The sequence below is a fragment of the Chaetodon auriga genome, chromosome 20 (assembly GCF_051107435.1).
Source record: "Chaetodon auriga isolate fChaAug3 chromosome 20, fChaAug3.hap1, whole genome shotgun sequence".
Taxonomy (NCBI): Eukaryota; Metazoa; Chordata; class Actinopteri; order Chaetodontiformes; family Chaetodontidae; genus Chaetodon; species Chaetodon auriga.
This window is the reverse complement of record NC_135093.1, coordinates 3,154,160-3,174,483: the sequence shown is the minus strand read 5'-3', so window position 1 is coordinate 3,174,483 and position 20,324 is coordinate 3,154,160. Positions and strand designations below refer to the sequence as shown.

The 20,324-nt window shown below is 46.8% G+C and overlaps 1 protein-coding gene across 1 annotated transcript in view; it reads right to left on the bottom strand.

Moving 5' to 3' along the window:
* Positions 1-20,324, bottom strand: part of myo1d (myosin 1D) — an 82,895-nt gene that overhangs the window by 11,324 nt on the left and 51,247 nt on the right. The window contains exons 17-21 of the mRNA XM_076759829.1: positions 18,375-18,598; positions 17,587-17,725; positions 17,064-17,168; positions 16,745-16,858; positions 9,293-9,447 (exon numbers count right to left, since the gene is read on the bottom strand). Of these exons, the coding sequence (XP_076615944.1) occupies positions 9,293-9,447; positions 16,745-16,858; positions 17,064-17,168; positions 17,587-17,725; positions 18,375-18,598 (737 nt within the window). The remainder of the gene's footprint in view (positions 1-9,292; positions 9,448-16,744; positions 16,859-17,063; positions 17,169-17,586; positions 17,726-18,374; positions 18,599-20,324) is intronic.

Here is a 20,324-nt window from a genome sequence, read left to right as displayed (position 1 = left end):
ATTCAATTTGCACTCACAATCTGTTTGTAATTACGGTCTGATTCACTAAGACAGAAACTAATTATGCAATCTGCTGCTGGGACTGCGCTTTACTGCATTTCGCCTTTGACGGGGAGCCTAAGAGGCAAAGTTCAGAGTTGGGATTTGTCTGAGATCAACGAGCTAAAATCATCACGGTCCTGAAATAGAAACGCTCGTTAATGAAGTAACAGCATTCCAAATAGCAACTAAGGCTGCAATTAAACTTCAGAGGCAGAGACTCCTCCACGCGAAACTGATCCTCGCAAATGGCCTGAACTCGACTAAATCCAGAGACACTTTTATCTCCTCCCATTAGGATGCATTTGAAATGAGGCTTAATAAATCTGCCCCTGAGCGCTGAATCCGTCTCAGGGTCATGAGATCTCTGCGTTGTTGCAGTGTTGAAGGATCAGTCATGCAACAGAGCCACGACCTGTTAGTTCGGTCTATAAAATGACGTCTTCAAGTTCCCAAAACCAAACATGGACTGAATTTGTCTGCTAACATATTAATCAGAAACCCAAACAGTTTGCTGCAGACTAACGAAGTAACTGTTTGAGCTCCAGTTCACTCGTGAAGCTTTAGATTTGACCCACTAATCTGTTGCTGAAGCTCGTGCCAGTTATGCTACATAATAAAACCCCGACAAGGTGTTATCAGTGGGGTTAAAGCCTCTGTAACACACTCCACGCAGTGTGTTTGCTGCTGTGTGTGTGAGATCGGGGTCTGGCTGCAGCGGAAAAGTAGGTCAGAGCGAGTCGCACATTCACTACTCTTTCATTCATGCACAACCTCTGACACACACGGTGCATTTTCACACCTTTAAGTATTATCTCTAACGTGTGCTTACACAGCCAGGACGCAGACACACACACACACACACACACACACACACACGCTCTGGCCTGGCCACTCGCCATCCATCACTGCGCCCAGCCGGCCTCCTCCCCCAGGCTGCACCACGGTGCCGATGAGACGAGCAGGACTCCCCGCTGGCCCACATAACAATGACTCTGAGTGTGTGCGTGTGCGCGAGGAGCTTTTATGTGTGTGACAGAATTTGTGAACTTGCATGAAATTTGACTTTGCAAATTGGGAGTTATATAACGAGCATGCAGATAGATTATCCTTGAAGACCCTTCAGTGACTCAGGAGAGGGCTGCACAGAGGAAATGCCTCTTGTCTGCTCGACAGTACCTGCTCTTCATCACACCCGGCAGTACCTCCTGACGCCTTTCTGTCAGATTACGAACATGTTTCGCTTTTCATCAAACAAAGGAAGTTCCTGATTGTCGAAAAAGTTGCACAAGAAGAAGTTTCCCTGAGTAAAACCGGCAATTTTTGTATTTAAATCGGGAGCGATCTGAGGAAAGAATAGGTAAAGAAGTTTCAGACATTCTGGTTCTGGCAGTTTTCTGTATTTGATGCTACGAGCACATTTCAGTCAGGAACAACGTACTGAAGGTTGACATCCTTCCCTCACTGTCTGCAGAGCAAAGCTAAAATTAAAGCTCCCTCTCCATCCTCTTTTGTCCTCCATCTTTCTCTCTAATCCTTCCTTCCTCTCCCAGTTCTCCCGTTCTGTTGTGTTTGGTTTGATAGCATGTGTCTCTGCTCCTCCGTCTGCGGTCTGGGAGGAGATGCGGCGTTATTATCTCCGGCCGGCGGGGTTATTAATGGATCGCACACGCATCAGACAAACGCGGACTCGGCGGTGGTCGCCATGGCAACTGCATCCGCAGCGCCCCAGAAAGGAGGGAGAGGGAGGGCGGGGGAGAAGCGGAATGTGAAGTGAAAAACAAGAGGGGGAGGGGGAGGAGCAGCAGCAGCAGCGGGGCGGGTGATTAATGGAGAAAGAGGAAATAGAGAAGGAGGGATGGAGGGGAAGAGGAGAAGAGAGAAGCCCACTTCTATCAGTCTGAAAGATTTGATTCAGCAGAAAGGGTGACCTTGGAGAGGAGGACAAAGGCAGCGTGGCTCTCTCTCTCTCTCTCTCTGTTCTTCTTATCACTCCTCTCTGCCACCTCCTCTCTCATCCTCCTTTTATCGGAAACGACGTTTGCGTCGTCTCCAGATACACCAGAAAATGCACTTTGACATTTATTTAACAGCCGTTTTTGTTCTTAAATGTTCATTATTCTCTTCAGCTGAAACAGCAACAGATAGAATTCTTCCAAAGAGAAAAACAACCTGAGAGGACGGCCTAGTTTTAATTAAAGGACTGTACTTTACATCACAGCTAACCATGCAGCTGAATTTTTACCATAATCCCAGATAAGGACGAGCTGATCTGATAAACTGGATCCGTGCCGATACTGAAGAGCATGGAGTGTCGGCCAAGACGCGATCGATGCGCATTAAATACGCCTTCTTCATTAGTGTCATTATACAAGGTTGTGCTTCCTCTATTGATTGCATACATTGGTTAGCATCACAACAACCTGATAAGCAGATTTTAGGACAGGATTCATGGGATCAGTATACATCAGCACGTTAGCATGAAGGCTTAGCATTTAGCTGTATAGCCTCACAGAGCTGCTAACGTGGCTGCAGACTCTCTTGTTTTTCTTAAAAACTGTAGTTTTACTACTTCAGGCCTCTAGAAAGTTTTCAGAAGAGAAAATCAAGTTGAAAGAAGACTGTATGAAGTGATCACAAGCAAAAAAAGACTGGGAGCCTCTAGAATATTCTGTTGATTTGTTACTGTTAATGAGAAGCTGCTAGCTGGATGTTTTGCACGCAGCCTCTTGCTAATAATAATTAGCTTTGTAGCGTCATAAATCTGTGCATTTTGTCGACTTCACTGTCAGAGCTCAGAGTCACTGAAGGTGCATCCAAATAATTTTTTTTTACAATCATCAGTTCAACGCATTGGAAACTTTGCAATTGAGTGGCGAAAATCGTGCAAAAACGCCGGCGTGTTCCTTGGGTAAGGCTGGTAAAAGCAGACAAACTGAAAGGAAATAATGAAGGAAGCGCACAGACGCCAACATGTCTGCAGTGAGCGTGATGACAGCAGCTTAGGACTGCAGGCTAATGTGGTTCCTGATGGTTATTAAAGCACGAGTAAATCCGATTTGACTTGAGCAGATCGATAGTGTGAGCTTCCTTTTCATACTTCTACACGTCTCTGCGCTGTTTGCAGTCTCTTCCCTCCACCACCATCTCACCTCACTACTCCTCACTACTCCTCACACACTCTCACTAACACTTCCTGCGTCTCCTTCTCCGTTCCAAATCCACTATTCTCCCCTCTTCCCGAGCAGTCCGGCTTAGCGCTCCACCAAATCCCTTCTGTGGTGTCAGGAGCAGACGGAGGGGAGGCTAAATGTTCAGGTCTTCAGGGAAAGGGGCAGAAACAGAATATGACCACATCACTCTGACGGATCAATGAAGGGCTGCTGACTCATACTGGAGGGTGGGGGAGGGGGGGCAGAAGGAGGAGAGGAAGAATGAGAGCGAGTGGGAGGGAGACCGAGAAGGACAAAGGGTGGTGGTGGAGGTTAGAGGAGAGTAAGCAGAGAAAGTATGAATGGGTGTAGCCATGCTTGAAGACAGATAGTGTGTGAGGGAGGTGAATCTACAAACATCTGTCACAGAGACGGAGCTGGACAGCTTACAGTAAGGAAGGACGACTGAGACGGATGTCCTCGCGCTCACTGCAGGCCTTAAGCACCACAATCAATCATGAAGGGCGGCAACAAAAGATTACGTATCGCTTAATCTATTTACCGCTAGTCCACAGGGGCAGCAGATAAACGAAGAGGTCGTGAAATCGGTACTGGCGGAACAAAACTCAATTATTGTTTATTTTTCAGACTTTTCACGACTTTACAGATGATGACGTCTGTCTTAACCATTAGATCGGACACCCACGTCCCCCTCGGGATGAACCAAATGAACTTTGGTGAACCCAGACGTTTTCTCCAGCACCATCTTTAAAAATGTTAAACGCTGCTAAGATAAGACTTGACTGCACACCGGGGAAAACTGAACTGAAAGAAATAAACTGATCAAGATTTGTTCCGTGCTTTTATTTACCACCACATTCCTATAAAACCTGTGACATTCCCATCAGCCTCAGCTGTACTTTGTGTTTAGCCACTGTTAGCAATGTTAGCATGCTAAGCTAAATGATTCTAAGTGACTTGGAGGCATCTGGCTGGAGATGTTTGTATGTGGCTGTTTTTGTAGGTTTCTTATGAGTCTTTGCACACTGCTCCTTGCTAATCATAATTAGCCTTGTAGCTTAGCATATCCATGCATTTTGCCAACAATCCTTTTATTTTGGTTTCTGTACAGCTGCTTGTGATCGGACAACATTTAAGGTGAGGATTTTAAAATTCTACTCAACGCTGCTCAACACTCACTTCTCTCCATCGACTGATCAGTTCATCATTTCAGCCCTTGAACCATCAATCTACTCAAGCGGGCCCGAGTTAATAAAACCCTGTCAATCACTCGGCCTCACACGCACACACACCGCACACACACGGCGCAGGGCTTTTCATTCGTCACTGTGGACACTGACGGCGATGGAGCCAAACCAAACTGTTGCTACAGAAACAATCCACACTGCTTTTCTAAGAAACCAATTCCAGCTGCTTACACAAGACACAGACTACAACAAGGAGAAGACAGAGGAGATTAATGTGATCCAGGGATTTACCAGAGCCGGTCACGGGGCAATTTTGTCAGGAGGTCGTGACTGACACATCCAGAGAGTGCAGGAGAGAAAATGTGCCAACAAGCTGCGAATGACACATTTTGCTCAACGTTAATGTGATCTGAGCGCGTCTAATGTCACTTTGACCTGTCGAAAACATCCCACTTCTCTTGCTTATAAGTAACAAGAACATTTGTGCGTAAGTGTGATGTTTAGTTGCGTCTGATGGAGCGAAATCTTTAAACTGCAGTCTATCACCTGTGAGAGTCGAGGACGTGGATGAATAATTCAACGCCGAGCTATTTTTATATGCAGATCTCAGTGGGAAAAGTGTGAAGCAGAGTGGAAGTGTGTGATAGAGCGCTGACTGAGAAATGTTGGCTGAATGAGGAGGAACGAAGATGAAACAGTAAAACGCATTCACAGATTCGGTGTGAAGGAAGCTGATGGGTGAATTCTGCGGTAAACTGGGGATGAAGAGTGAAAAACTAGTGTAAATTTTTAAAGAAAGGCCTGAATGTTTGGTACAAACACATAAAGGTCAGGTGAAAAACACTGAGGCAGAGCATTACCTTTGGTAGCTCACATGCTAAAGTTAGCATAACGCACATTTCCACAGGACTACTTCCAACAGTCGGCTCAAATCACGTCTACTCTGACCTTCTTCCAATCAGTGCTAAGCTAATGAACACTTCCTGCGCATATTTCACATTAAAGGAACGAAGGGGGATTATAGCCTTTGATCTGCTGAAGCCTTTTAATGTGAAATACCTGTAAAGTAAAAGCAATCATGGTGAGAATTACACAGAAACAACCCATGAACATACAGCTACGCTAACAGTTGGATTACTGGCTCTAATTAGCTAACAGGCGCAGTATTAGTTATTACATGTCATGATAATAACATAATTAGAATTACAGACAGTGGTCAACAAGCTAACAGCAGCATTAGCTAATTGTTTTCACGTCCAGACTGGAGGATTTAGCTTCAGACGACACAGATTTCATGATCAGCCTTTTTATAACAGCCTGACCTCACCTGTGCAATGTTACTGGCAGGCGGCTACACACCCACTGCCCGAAGGCTGCAGTGTCACTGCGAACACACCGCCATAGACGTCAGGTGGGTCATAAATGATGATCGAGAGGGATTATTCCTGCATGACTCTGTACACTGTTTTTAGGAAAACCCTTTAACACATGATAAAACTCCATCTGAAATCTGTGTAAATTGGGAATAAAGGCCCGTCTCTGACTGAAGTCTTTTTCAAACAGGCTCAGAGAATTTGCATTAATCAATAGCAGAGGGAGGGATGTGTAGCGAGATCTCCTGGAGCGCCTGAACGTCTCATTGATTTTACAGAGTTTGTGTGTGACAGATGCAGAGTGTCTGCTCGGACGGTGGGAGTGCTGCAGTCGCTGCTGCGTGGGGTGCATGTCAACACACAAAGGCACGCACACGCACACACACGCACACGCACACGCACACGCACACACACACACACACACACACACACACACACACACGAGAGAGACAGAGAGAGAGAGAGAAAGGGGGGGTGGATCTGTCTCATCTAAATATAGGCCTCAACAGCAGCACAGCCTTAAATATTTCATTGCCTCCTCTCCAGAAATGAAGACGGGGGAGTCGGGGGAGAAAAAAAGGAAAGATTTGGAGAGAGCAGAGAGAGATGAGGAAGAGGAGGGGGGCCGCAAGGGGTTCATCAGTACAAAGGGGATATAGTCAAAAATAGGAAGCCGAAAAAAGGCATGAAAGAGGGTAAAAGGAAGGATGGAGGGAGAAGGGGAGGAAACATGGGAATCTAATCCCCCTCCCTCCTCTTTTATGCAAAATAAGAATGAAGTATTTCTGAATTTCTCTAGACAAGTGGTGCGTCATGGCCGATAAGAGGGTTATCTTCTTATGTGCGCGTCGCAGAAATCTCTGAATCACTCGACTTTAAGACAACTTGGTGTGCTATTGATAAGTTTCTGAAACGCACCAGCCTCGACGCTATCTGGAAATGAAAACCGCACCAGTCCTCAGCGAAATCAAAAGTCAAAATAACACGTAAAAAAAAAAAAAAAAACATAAAAAACAGATTAACGCCAAGCAGATTTGGAAAGTGTCAAAAACAAACCGCGCCTCACGCAAACTCAAGTATCCAGACACAAGCTATGACAAGCGGAGGGTTTATTCCCAGCGGCGTGTCACTCTGCTTTGGCCTCGCTGTCACTCTGCTGAGGATCAAGTGTTGCTTTGTTGCTGCTGTAAGCTGCCCCCTCTGCCTGCTCGCTATTGTGCATGTCGTGCACTGTGCAGCATGCTGAAGGAGAGATAAAGGTTAAAGCCAGCTGCAGCGGTGGGACGCCGCACGCAGAAGATCGTACGCGCCGACCGCCTCTCAGGAATTCCATCGCACCTTAATGCAGCCAGAAACACACACACACACACACACACACACACACACACACACACACACACACACACACACACACACACACATTTGTGCATGCCGGTATGGCCTTTGTTCTGTCAGTGTTTCACAGTGATGGATGAGTCGGCATGCGAGGCACACGGAGGGTCATTACAGGAGGCCCAGCGCAGGCCTTTCTCAGCCCGACGCCTACAGAGAAAGGAGCTCCACAAAGGAGCAAGATAGCATCATGGAGCTAATGCACACCTCCCCTTCACAAACACACACACACACACACACACACACACACACACACAGTGAGATAAGCACATTCTGTCTGCACGCACACATTCTGTCTCTCTCTCACACACAAACATGAATACAGAAATCAATACATGTGCCAGACTGCTGTGGAGGAGTCACTTCAATAATCAGTGAGATGACGAGTGATCTAAAAACAGTCAAAACAGACGTTCAGAGTGATCAAATGATGTGAAAAGGTCAAACTTTAACACTAATGACTCCGTAATCTGCAGTGTTTTGGAGGAAATATTCCACAAATCAATAAGTTTATTGGGTTTGCTTCATTAGAAGATTGATTATTTTTCATTCAGAGTTTTGATGTTGATATTTTCTTCTGCTACGACGTGCAGAACAAATCACAGATCACAAACTGTCAACAGGGATTATGGCCAAATATGTGCAAAAGCACCTCTGTGTTTTGTGCTAACATGCTAAGCTAAGATGTGGCATGTTAGCGCTGTCTTTGTGAGCATGTTAGCACTCAGCTAACCGCTGTGCCTGAGCACAGCCTCGCAGGGCTGCTAGCCTGTTAATGAAAATGTATTTTTGAAGGCCACAATTTTCACCAGAAGAGTTGAAATTAGCTCTAAAGATCATAATATATTGTGCAGCCATTATGGTGGAGCTGCAGCTGAAGACACCTCTGAGCTGTAGAAGAAAGTAGAGGACACACAGGCGGCCTCAACAGGCTGCAAACATGACCCGAAAGGACGAACGCAGGCCTTGAAGCAGCTTTTAAAAGCCTCCTGATGTTAATACCGTGTGGATTTTCTGACATTTCAACAGCATTTTGGTTTCCCCCCCTCGTGCTTTCTTTTTGTGTGTCTGTAGGTGTGTGTATACACTGCTGTTAGCTAATGTGACATTCATCCCCTCCTGGGATTAAAGACCCAGATGAAAGTGGGATGAATGAAATCACTTTATTCACACAGCAGCTTTTTTTTTTTTGGAAGGTTGTTAGAAGAGAAAAACAATTCGAGGAGTAAAGAGGTTCCCTGCTTATGTGCAGCTAAACTGTGTCTAAGCTGCATGTAATAATAACGCAGTGAAGAGCCTGTGGCAGCATCTTACCTTATTGCATAACAGAATAACCTTTTACTTGACCCACGGGGCGATTTTAACCATCTTAAAGAGTGAACTGAGGACAGCTGGAGTTCAGGTTGGTGTTGGAGGAAGTGGGTGGGTGCTGTGTTAAGTGGGAAAGACAAGCAGACCGACTGCAGCAACAGTAACCTCATGTGAACTGAAGGGAAATAAACTGAAGTCATGGAAGAGATGCTCAGATACTACCTCATACTGCGGCATCCCATTCATGCATTTTACCTCGTTCTAACTGCAGAACAAACAAGCATGTGAATGAACACAGGAGGTATACTCTGTTTTTTTTTTCCTTATCATGTATTGTAGTTGAGTATGAAAAGGGACTGAAGTGACTCAGTGAATCGGACGGTCCGTGAAAGACAGTGACGGCAGGATTCAGGGATTTATTTTCATCTCGATCTGTGCTTCTTCTCGTCTTAAGAGATTGGAAACAAAATGAGCGCTTCGCCGTATCCCGTCGTGAAGAGAGCTCAGATTAAATGAATATCAAGGTTCAAGTCAGGACAGCTGTGTCTGTGCACTCGATCTGCCCTCTAATCCTCCAGCCGCCGGCCAATACCACACATCTGGGTCAATACTATTGGATTTTTAGAAATTCGAGAAGGTTATTTCACCTTTGCAAAAATGTCATGTCTGCGCAGCCTCTAGAAAAAATGAGCTGGCCTCCGCCTTCACCTCGGTGTCAGCCACAGGTCATTCCAATCAGCAAGCTGCAGTCCATGTTTTTAAGGACGTTTCAGCTCCTACCCCCACCTGTAGCCCACCGTCTCCCCCCACCGCTCACCTCTTGAAGTGGCTGAGCAAGGTGCCGACCAGCTCCCCGATGCGGCTCTCGTTGGCAGGCATCATGCCCTGCAGGCACACCACGAGATCCCTGCTGTCCTTGGTGTGGAACACCACCAGCTGGTCCTTCCCAGGGGACACGCTCACTCCCGTCAGCTGGGACAGAGGGAGAGGACGCGCAGTTAAACACAGATAAACATGTGCAGAGAAACACACACAGGTGAACGGGCATGCGTGCGTGCTGAGAAGCACCTGGGCTGTAGGTAAACATGTTCTGTCCACACCGATGTTTGGAGCTTCCCAGAGGACGCGAACCCGCTGGAGTCACTGCGCCAAGCTACAATTCATCACGTTTAACGTCCACAGGAAGCAAAGAGAGGACGCTTGAGGAATTCTGCCGATTCAGCAGATCTCGTTTTAATAATGAAAAGCTTCTGCTCGAGTTATTTTACTCTCAAACAGCAGGACGTCAGTGAAGTCGACAATTAAAAATAGCTTAATGGACAAAGTGCCGGCGCTCACGCTGCGGCCACGAGTGCTTCAGCTGTGAGATTCGACGGTTTTGTCAGTGAGGACATATAAAACGTGGAGACATTTTGACACGTCGCAGCGGGAAAAGCACAGGTGTAAATAAAGCCAGCGATGGCTGAATTCCATTTAGCTGCCTCAGTTTCGGGTGCCGGTGTTGCGCATGCTGGCTCGCTGTCACACCATCATGGTTTAAGCCCGGCTGATATGGATTAAGCCTCATTCTGGCAACAAATTTCCGAATCGGGATGACTGACAGATAGATTAGTTTGTGTCTGATGTGCAGACACAAAGAGAGAAAGGCAGAAAAAAAGAGGGCTGGAGAGCATCTATCGGCTCAAGGCTGCAGGTTTAACCACAACATGCAAAACAGTACTACAGTAATATTACTACCTGTACTGCAGACTGTAAAGCCGCTCAAACAACTGGCTAAAAGCTGCAGTGAAATGCTGTTTGATTTCAGACTCTTCTGTGTATTTATGCTAAAAGACATTTGAATCCATCAGTGTAACGACCTTATTGAAGAAGAAATTAAATGTGGTGCATTATGGATTACCTTCTTTAGGACGTAGCTGATTTCATTTTGCACGCTACATTAAGTTTTAAACCCAAACTTTCCCATTTTATGTTAAGAGCTTATCAAACGGAAAATCTTAAAACTGAGCCAAAACAAACACTCAGTACTCAAAAAAAGGCCCGTACTGGGTGTCTGCTGGTGTGCTGGATTTCTCCCAGTCAAGGCTTAAATCAGCACTTGCAGTAAAGATTTATTGATCAGGATCCCGAAGGCCCAATCGAATCAGAGCTCCCAGTGCAGAGCGCAGGGCTGAAAGGGGAATCCCAGTTTGGTGGTTGGGTTGTTTAGATTCACAGGTCTTCAAAGGAGGCACAACAGGAAGGAAGCAGGGGGACAAGGAGCTTATGAGCGCCACATCCTTCCTCTTTGAGCCCCTTTATTTTGTTATCTCGCTTTCCTCCATCTCCTTTGTTACCCCCTCCCTCGGATTTTAAGCCATTTATTTCTCTCTTAATTTGTCTTTCTGAGCCGAACTGAGGCGGTGCTTGTTGAGGAAACAGCCACGGGGCCGTCAGTCAGGTACATTAATATCCACTCACAGGACGCCACCGGCGGCTAAACAACCAGCTAGCTTATTTAGCTCCAGCGTGACGCCCGTGACTTCAGAAACAAACACTTCACGTAATCACCGTGAATTACAGCCTGAAGCCATGCCTCTCTGTCGAGCAATCCTCCCGCAGTTAATTACATGGAGCCGATTACATTTACATTTATATTAAAGGCTTAATTGATTGGAACGACAGTCAGTGTTCTAATGAGCTGGGTAATGACACACTCTCATTCGTTTCCTTGTTTAATTTTTTGTCTTGATTCACCAAATCAGCTTCACCCCGAGTATGAAATCTGTTAGAGGCATTTATCTGCCCAGCCATCTGCTCGAGTGTTTGTCTGGGCGACACGCACCAATCTGACAAAACTCGGTGCTACATTTCATCACTGCGGTCCAACTTCTTTGTGTTGGAGTGCGAGGAGCGCCGACGGCTCCTGCACGCCGAGATAATGACGACCGGGCTCAGCGCGCGGAACGCTGAGCGAGGTGGCTCTTGGGTGGAATTTGTGGATATGACTACATGATATCAATTTGGGGGCGCGTTAGATGTAATTGCAGCTATTTTGATAGCCACATTAACGAGCTTCTCACTGTGAAGATTTTCTGCTTTTCTTCTTCTTGTGATGATACATCGCTCATCTAGACGAGCAAAAAGCAATCTGCAGACGACAACGTGGACTTTAGGAAGCGGTGATGGACATTTTCACCACTTCCTGACATTTTATGAGAAAGTCTTAATCAAAAAAATGATCAGTAGATTAGCTGAAGCCTTAATTATGTTGCAAAAGAACATTTATTCAAGAAATATGCGCTTAAATGTTGCATCGGATGGTGCATTCTGGATCATTCTCTGCTGTATTCTTGATGGGTTGCAGATGTGGATGACAGCAGCTGAAGTTTGATGTCCTTTAGCTTTAGCTTTAGCTGCTAATAGAGTATGTGTTTACAGGTTGAGTGTGCAGACTCACGGTGACAGACAGATGTGTTTATATGCACTCTGTCGCTCTGCAGACCAACTGTCTACTTCTTGGACCATCTTTGTCTGCCGCTGCTGATTTATGCACCACCTAAACCGGCGTCACGAACAGGACTGGATGGAGCGCGACGGGCTGACTGACCGGGGAGGACTGCGACACTTGTCTCCCGATGTCTCGTTCAGGTTCATAAATGTCACGTTTCCAGACGATAACACCGGTGGTTTGGTGAAGTTGTGAGCGTGCAGGCCGGACCACAACGCATTTCATCAAGCGCTCTCTGAACTGATCCACTGCTCCGCGGCTGTCATGAGGCCATAATTTGAACAGCAGGTTCTCCCAGTCTATTCTCATGGGAACAACTTATTGGTTATATAACACATCCCACAGCGGCCCTGTGAAGATAGCAGAGGGGGAAAAAGCAAAGGGTGGGAGCTCCGTCGTTAAATGATGGTAATATAATGAGCTAAGCTTTGCAGTCATTCATGTTGTGAGGCCACCAGTGAGCTGACTGATGTTTACCGGGTAAAAATGAGTCAACCCCCTGCATGTTCCCTCAGAGACGTACGAATCTATTAACACTTAAAATTCAAGCTTCATCACCTTCTCATCTGATCTCGGGTGCAACGTTAGCGGATCTGCAGCCGCCTCCTCTGTTCAACGTACTCTTTGGTTTTCCCAAAACAAGACACGGCTGCACCTACACGCCATTCACCTGATTTCATAAACGGGGTCTACTGGTCACACTGCAGCTGTGGGTGGTGGTAGGTGGAGAACAAACAGGGTGAGGAGAAGGGATCGACGGGTGGATGAAAAAAAAACAAACAACAACAAAACAAGGCGAGAACGAGCGCGAGGAGGACGAGAGCCGCAGGATCACAAATAAGCCTCGGCGGGAAAAAGAGCTCACGTACAGGAGGCCGATTTGTGCACACGCCTGAACGACACCAGACATCAGCTGATCTGCCCTGCCGCTCCGTATCCATGACAACACTGTCTCCTGGGAAGTTGGCATGACAACAACGGGAAGAGAGAAGCGGCGTTAGAGAGAGGAGAGAGGGGGGAAGACAGCACTGGGTGAGGAGGGGGGTTTAGGTGGGGATGGGTGGAGGAAGAGGAGGAGGCAGAGGAAAGATGGTGAGAAGCACGGAGATGAATCACTGATGCAGGACGGATGTTTCACCGGTTCGACTGTATTTGTTTTATTCTCAGAGAAATACGGCGTGATGATCTCACTCCTGCATCAGTCTGCCGGCGGACAGCTGCTGGCTCCTCCTGCCCTGCAGGAGCACCAGTAAATAAACAGTGTGGGCCAGCCGGGGGAGGGGGGAGGGGACGCTGTGGCGTTAGCCTATCGCTGCTAATCAACAACGAGCTAACTGCTTCCCCCTCTGTTTGACCTTCCCCGATCGATAGCCCCGCGTCACGCTGCCGTGGCTCTCGGACTGCAGAACGTCTCCATCTCTGCCTCCTCACCCCTCTCTCTCTCTCTCTCTCTCTCTCTCTCTCTCTCTCTCTCGGCGCCTCGCCTCACCCGCCGTCTCTGCGCCTTCTCACAGTCGCTCAACCACTCAGTTTGACATTAGCTGTGTAGAGAAGGCCTGATGTTACGGACGCAGCAGGGAAGCGGACAGAACAACCATTAGCTCAAACACACCGAGATGTGGAGCAATCCCTTACTTTTAACACTGTATTCTGCCCATAGACTCCTTGGGTCTGGCAACCAAACACTATTAAGTGATAAGGATGGCCATTTTACATCACAACAAAAAGAAAAATAAAGATGAGGCCAGTTTAAAAGGATCCTGATTTTACCATTTTAGCTCAAACCATTTGAAAAAAACCCACTTTATCTGCCTTTGAAACAGCTTTTAACACCTGTTTGTATCTTATATCATATCACCGCAGTGGTTTTAAGTTGTTTACGTTTTATTTTAAGCATCTCTGTAAACTTTATCTTGAAGTGGCACTTCAATAAAGCTCCCATATTTATTTATTTAAAGGTTGATTTACTAAAACAGCAGGGCACTGTAGAGTAAATTCACAGATTTGTTGGGGACTATTTTCCGCAGCGGATTAATCCACATTTGGTGCTCCAGTGAGTATTCACAGTTGGGCACATTCATGGTGTTCTGTGGGACTGAGCCAAAATAAACCAGTGTGTTTGTTAATGGTAATGAAGCAACATGTCAGCCAGCTCGTTAAGATGTTCCTGGACAACAACGATGGCACAGAGGACGAAGATCAAGCTTTAGCAAGACGACAGTGACAGCACACAGAATACGAGCAGACTCACGCTTTGAGAGAGCAGCAGACACCAATCGTGTAGTTTGATGGTTTAAACTACCTGTCAGCGTCTCTCCCCTCCTGTACATCAGTCATAATGTGGAGCTCTGTGTGCGCTCTGCTCCTGCTGTGCCACCGTCATCGTGTGGCAGCTGCAAACCACTATGTGCCCCCGTGTCCTCCAACACTGATGGCCTCCCATATGCCTTGTGTACAGGACCGAGCCCCATCTATCAGCCGTGTGTGTGTGTGTGTGTGTGTGTGTGTGTGTGAGTCACTCTCTCTGAATGAACAATAACTAAAAACCTCCTTAACTCATGCTGCTCCCTCCCTGCCTCCATCTGTCTCGACTCCATCTCCTCATTTCACCTCCAGATGCGGCGATACGAGCTCTGGGTGTCCATCTCCGAGCTCTCTAATTCCCTGTTGTCACTTTGTCAGATTGAACACTGGGGTGTCTCGTCACAGTTGTCGCCGCACGCCGGCCTCATATCTCACTCATTTCACCAGACGACGGGGGCGTATCCGCCTCGGAGATTAATGCGTTACGCCTTCACTTCCTGCCTCATTCCTGACTCACCTGCAGGGTCGGCGGTGGTGCGAGTAAAGTGAGCAATATTTGTCACAGCAGAGCATCATGGGAAACGTGGTTGACTCAGAAATATGTTGATTAGATTATGAAAGGAAGATCTGTCCGTTAATTTACTGGATGTGTCTTCACTTCTTCAAAGACTTTCAGAGTAAAGTTAGAATTAGAATAAATGACTAGTTGGACATTTTGGGAACTGAGCTTACTGGGTTTGTGTTTACCTCAATGGCAAAGAGAGCCAGGTAACACACACACACACACACACACACACACACACACACACACACACAGAGGACACATTTGCCATGGAAACAGCCTCGTGTGCTGTGTGCATGTAGCAGCCTTAATGGGCCTATCACAGTGTGAATATGAATTAAAACCAGCCAATTGTAGAGCTGAATGAGGTTTCTGCATGCTGACACGTTGCCACGGGATAACAGGCTGGTGGGAAATCAGAGATAACACTGTCACCATAACACTGTCACCTCTGCCACAGTTTCAGGAGGCCGCTCTGACACGACACCACGTCGCTAATGTCTCACCGTTCTATAAAACTAATGATTATTCTCACTAACGATCAACCTGTGGATTTTTCTGATTAATTAAACCATCGTTTGGACTATAAAGGCCAGAAAATATCAATCAGTGACGATATGAAGCAGGAACAATGAGCAAACACTCACATTTCAGAAGCTAAAACCACCAAATATTTGCTGTTTCTGCTCATTAAATGACCTTAAGTGTCAGCTGATCCTCTAAATAGTTGACTCTGAATTTTGGACACTGATCAACTAACTGCATCAGTACTATTCTTAAAGCTTGTAACTGGGACTTTCACTAATTACTAATTCACTGCAGGATAAAAATGAGATTCTCTGCAAACAGGATGACTCACATGTTTTTCTGTAAATCCAGATTTAAACCACCATCTTTCCTGAAACCTCTGATCTCAAATGTGTTTAAAAAATGTCCATCAGCCACTAAAGTGACACTTTACAGCATGTAAAGTTAAAGAAGTCTAAACTAATGTACAGTAAGAGAAACATAATCCTGTTCCTGAGCTTCGTCCTCAGTCATCAAACTCAGCACTCGGCTCACTTCACCGCGTCGAGCTCTTTGCCATGCGCAGCGTGGTCTCGGTATAACGAGGCAGCCATTGTAATTAAACTCGGCCAGAAGTGGTTCAGCCCATATCAAACAGTTCACTGGAACAGAGTTTAAATTACTGCTGCTCATCTCCACATTTCTCACCGGTTTGGAATTAAAACACATCTCGACTGTCTTTTATCTCGCGAACCTGCAAACTGCTCCCACACTTCAAAGTGAACGTGGAGAAGCAGCGTTCAGCGGCTCTACAGAGCTCGAACGAACTCCGAGCTCCTTTAAACGCAGGTGCCACATGTTTTCATGTTCTTATTCATGTGTTCAACACACTGTTTAAAGCTGATGTTTGTTTTTGACCTCTGGCCACAAAACAATATCTGCTTTTTCAGGCCTTAGGAGGTAATTTCATGAGAAAAACAATAATTAGAGCAAAGAAATACTAATTTGTAATAGTTTTCCTCATTTCCTTCCATGAAAATCAAGCCTGAACCTGAAGGTTAGGAACTCTTCTGTAAAGCGCCTTCAATGGCCTTTGTGTGTGAGGAAGTGCCTGAATTCACAGTGAAATGTTGAAGTATCAGTATGATGAGACGGTCGCGGTGTCTCCATTCACGAAGGATTAATAGTGGCAAAGAAACATAATCCATCAAAAGCTGCGTTCGCTCCCCTCATTCATCTCTCTTACTCATATTTGAGTATTTTGACATGAAATTCACACCCGGCCGCACTTCAGATGGAGACTCTTGTGCTTTTTGGGAGCAAATCTGCACTAAAATGCCTTTACACCTGAGTCTAACGAGCCTGTTTGTAATACAGAGGGCTGTAAAAGGGGTGGGGGGCCGTACGTTGTAGAGGGGGATGCTCTTCATGGGCTTGTACTGCTTCAGGGGGTCCATCTTGTACAGGTGGCGGTCAGTGATGAGCACAGCCCGATCCTCCGCCTTGTGGAAACGGTTGATCTGGGAAACACAAAGCTCCTCATTAGTCACCCCACAGGATCCACACACACACACACACACACACACACACACACACACACACACACATCTAAAGGCCCTGCAGGGCGATGGAGGAAACCAGCAGCACTGATTTGTTTGTGCAGACAGGTTCATGTTGTGTCTGCGTGATGGTGGTGCTGGATAAATGCTGGAAAAGCCTTCCTACCTTTCGCACGTTGCAGGAGAACAGAACTCGCATGAATTTGTCTTTGCGCTGCAGCTCGCTGGACACCAGAGTGAAGGACGCGGCCGTGTCAGGGCTGTCTCGCTTCTGTCGGCCACAACAAACAGAAAGCCTGCTGAAACACTGCAGCTTCGATCGGGAATCCACAGACAGGAATTCATCAAGTTCAGATAATCACCTCTCAATGTGCAGGGAAATGAAGCAAATCCATTAAATTACTCACGCTGTGAATCTTCTGCTAAACTAAATTTAATCTCTTTAATCTCAATTTTCTGAATCCAACATCATTTAAAAGACAAGCTCAGCATTTTAGGATAAATTGTACGCTTTGTCTCCTTCTTAGATGAGAGGGTTGATACTCTGCAAGCAGCTGGTTAGCCTAGCTTAGCACAAAGACTGGAAACAAAGGCAAACAGCTAGCCTGGCTCTGACCTCATATCTATCTTTCTTTCTTTGTCTGTTGCTGTACTCCACCCCCTCCTGCAGCGCCATCCCACCTACTCACCAGGTAGTTTCCTTCCCAGGCCCTCTGCAGACCCAAGTCGGCCCTCTGGCCCTTCAGGGCCTCCAGACTGGCTACCTTGGCCCTCACCTGCAGGGCCTCTTCTGGAGAGAGGCCTTTGATCAGTGTCCAAGCCCACCACCTGGAGGTAAACACATCCAAACACACACACTAAGAGGAAAGTAAGAGCAGAGGAAAATCGACTTTCTCCACGAGGCCTTGACAGTCAGGTGAGCGTGAGCTGCAGCAGACCCCAGCTGTCCTGCTCTTATTGGCCTTTCACTCACACATCCTGACAGCCAACATCATTCTCCAGGAAGGCTGTTTTCTCACTCTGCCCGGCTTCAAGTAGAAAAAAGCAAACAAACAGACGTCGGGATGAAAGGCAGCGATGAGTCTTTGATGGAGGAGGGAAAATCAATGCCCAGTGTGAGCCCACGGCAGAAGGAAACATGTGTAAGCTGCTTCAAACGGACTCATCTGGATGTAAAATAACACTGGAGGCCGTGCGTTCGCTCCTGCGGTTGCGGTCGGATCCAATTTTAGTTCAGCCAATTTCAGAAAGTGATTTTCTTCAAAAGAAAGCCATTTAAAACATTTCACTTTAAAAAGATTCATCGGCCTCTGTGTTGAGTTACATAACGGAGAAGGGACGGTACGTCGGCAGAACGGTGGTACACTGTTCTAAAACTGAAGCGCAGCTGTATCTGAAGAACCTTTATCTGACTCTCGACATGGCGGCAGACGCACAGCGGCGCCGTTAACAGATGCAGTTACCTCATCAGGAGTACCTGTTATAGATGCTTCTGAGCGCGTCCTCAAATTTGCGCAGGACTTTCGGGGGCGTGGGCCACTTCACATGCCTGCCGTAGTCCTTCATGGATCGGACGTTTTTGAAGCGCCGGTTGACCTCGCGGATGTAGGACTTGACCTTGTAGCGTCGGTAGGCCTGCAGGATGATGAGGGCCGCTCTCATCCGCCGGTATCGCATTCTGGCGATGGTGCCCCTCCACACCTGTGAGACACAGGACAACGTCGTGGAAATGCATGGATGCAATGAACAAAGGCTCACGTGCTTGAAACAGAACTGCTGTGGGCTAACCCAAAGTCGCATCATCGACAAAGTTCTGTGCCAACCCCGTGATCAGAGAACAGCCTGCGTGACCTCCACAGCTGCCCCGTGCAGGGTCAGTCAGAACCGATCCACATTAAACCTGATCCAAAATCAGGTCCACCTCAGAAAGAGACAGAACACAAACACTGACAGCAGCCTGACCAACACGCCTTTTTCACAGCCCACACTCTGCTTTCTTCGTCTCTTGTGATGCTGATGATGCACCACATGATGCGAGTCCGCCGGGATGCACTCAGGTGAGACACACACCTGGACATTTGAACCCAGCCTGGCTCACGCCCCGGGCCTCTCCTTGGCCGAGAGGACTCATGCAGACTTACACTGAGCTTTATCTCCTTTCCTTTGGTTGCTACCGCAGAGGGGACATTAACAACTGACTGTAGCTCGGTTTTATTTATTCAGCAGAACATCCACTAACTGACGGTAATTTACTGGTTTCAGTTAAGAGGTGCGACCTCTGCATTAAAATCTAAATCACAGGGAGTGAACGCACAGAACGCAGCTGTAAATACGAATAAAGGCTGAACACAAATGTGTTTTTAAATGTGCTGCCGTTTCTCTTCTCTGACAATCATACATAAAAAACTGTTTTTCCATTACTCATCATTAGAATTCATTCCACATTTTTATGTATTTGTTATACATCAGTGCTTATAACGTTTGAATAACATGGATTCAGACGAAGACGGGGGCTGGATTAAGGACCCCCAAGCCTGCCTGTAACCAAACATAGGTTGAGTGGCTATCAGACCCTCTAAAGCATGAATAATAGATGCAAGTGGGACCCCGGGGAGCCATAACTCCTCATCCACCCTCACTAAAATCACCACCATATGCTCCCCTTTTACTGTATTCTCTCTCTCTTTCTGACACACAATTATTTACACATTTATTTGACTAGACTGTACCTAAATAATCAGCAACTTAGCGTCACAGACTGAAATTAAAGGCAACGCTGCACAGGAGGCTCACTTCTGGATATCATCTAAGAATAATCACTGAGATCAATTTAATCTTTCGAAGTGCGGGGGTGCCCCGAAGGCGCAGAGGAGGATTTCCTGCATTTGCATATTAAGACTGCGGAGGAGGCGGTTTTCACCTGATGGGGCTGGCGGTGTGATAATTTGCAGACAAGGAGATAAGTCATGCAGCAGTGGGATGAGGGAGCAGCAGATTCATTCATGCAGTCAAGATGATAAGGTTTGAATCACCTCGGCTGCACGCAGGACGTGTTTGTTAAGCAGAGGAATGCAGCAGGGAGCCTCCTCGCTGGAGGCCGAGGAGGGCGGCCGTCTGTCAGACTGAGACCAGTGAACAAAGGCCAGTCAGCCATCGAAGCCGCAGAGCCAGCCTGGTCGCACCGTGTCTCTCAGGAAAAGGTTTCATTTGGATCTTTTAAGATGGAAAGTTTGTGCAAACAAATGAGAAATCTGTCTGTTTTTCTGTGCATTTAATCTGATTCTTCAGTGGTTTTCTGTTACATGACTTTCCCTCAGAGACTCCAGCGCTTTCCTTTGTCCACGTCTTTGAAATGCACAGCTGGTCTCAGTGCGCTCATGCTCTGCTGTTACTGTCCGGTGCGGAGGACATGCCGTGGCTCAGGTCC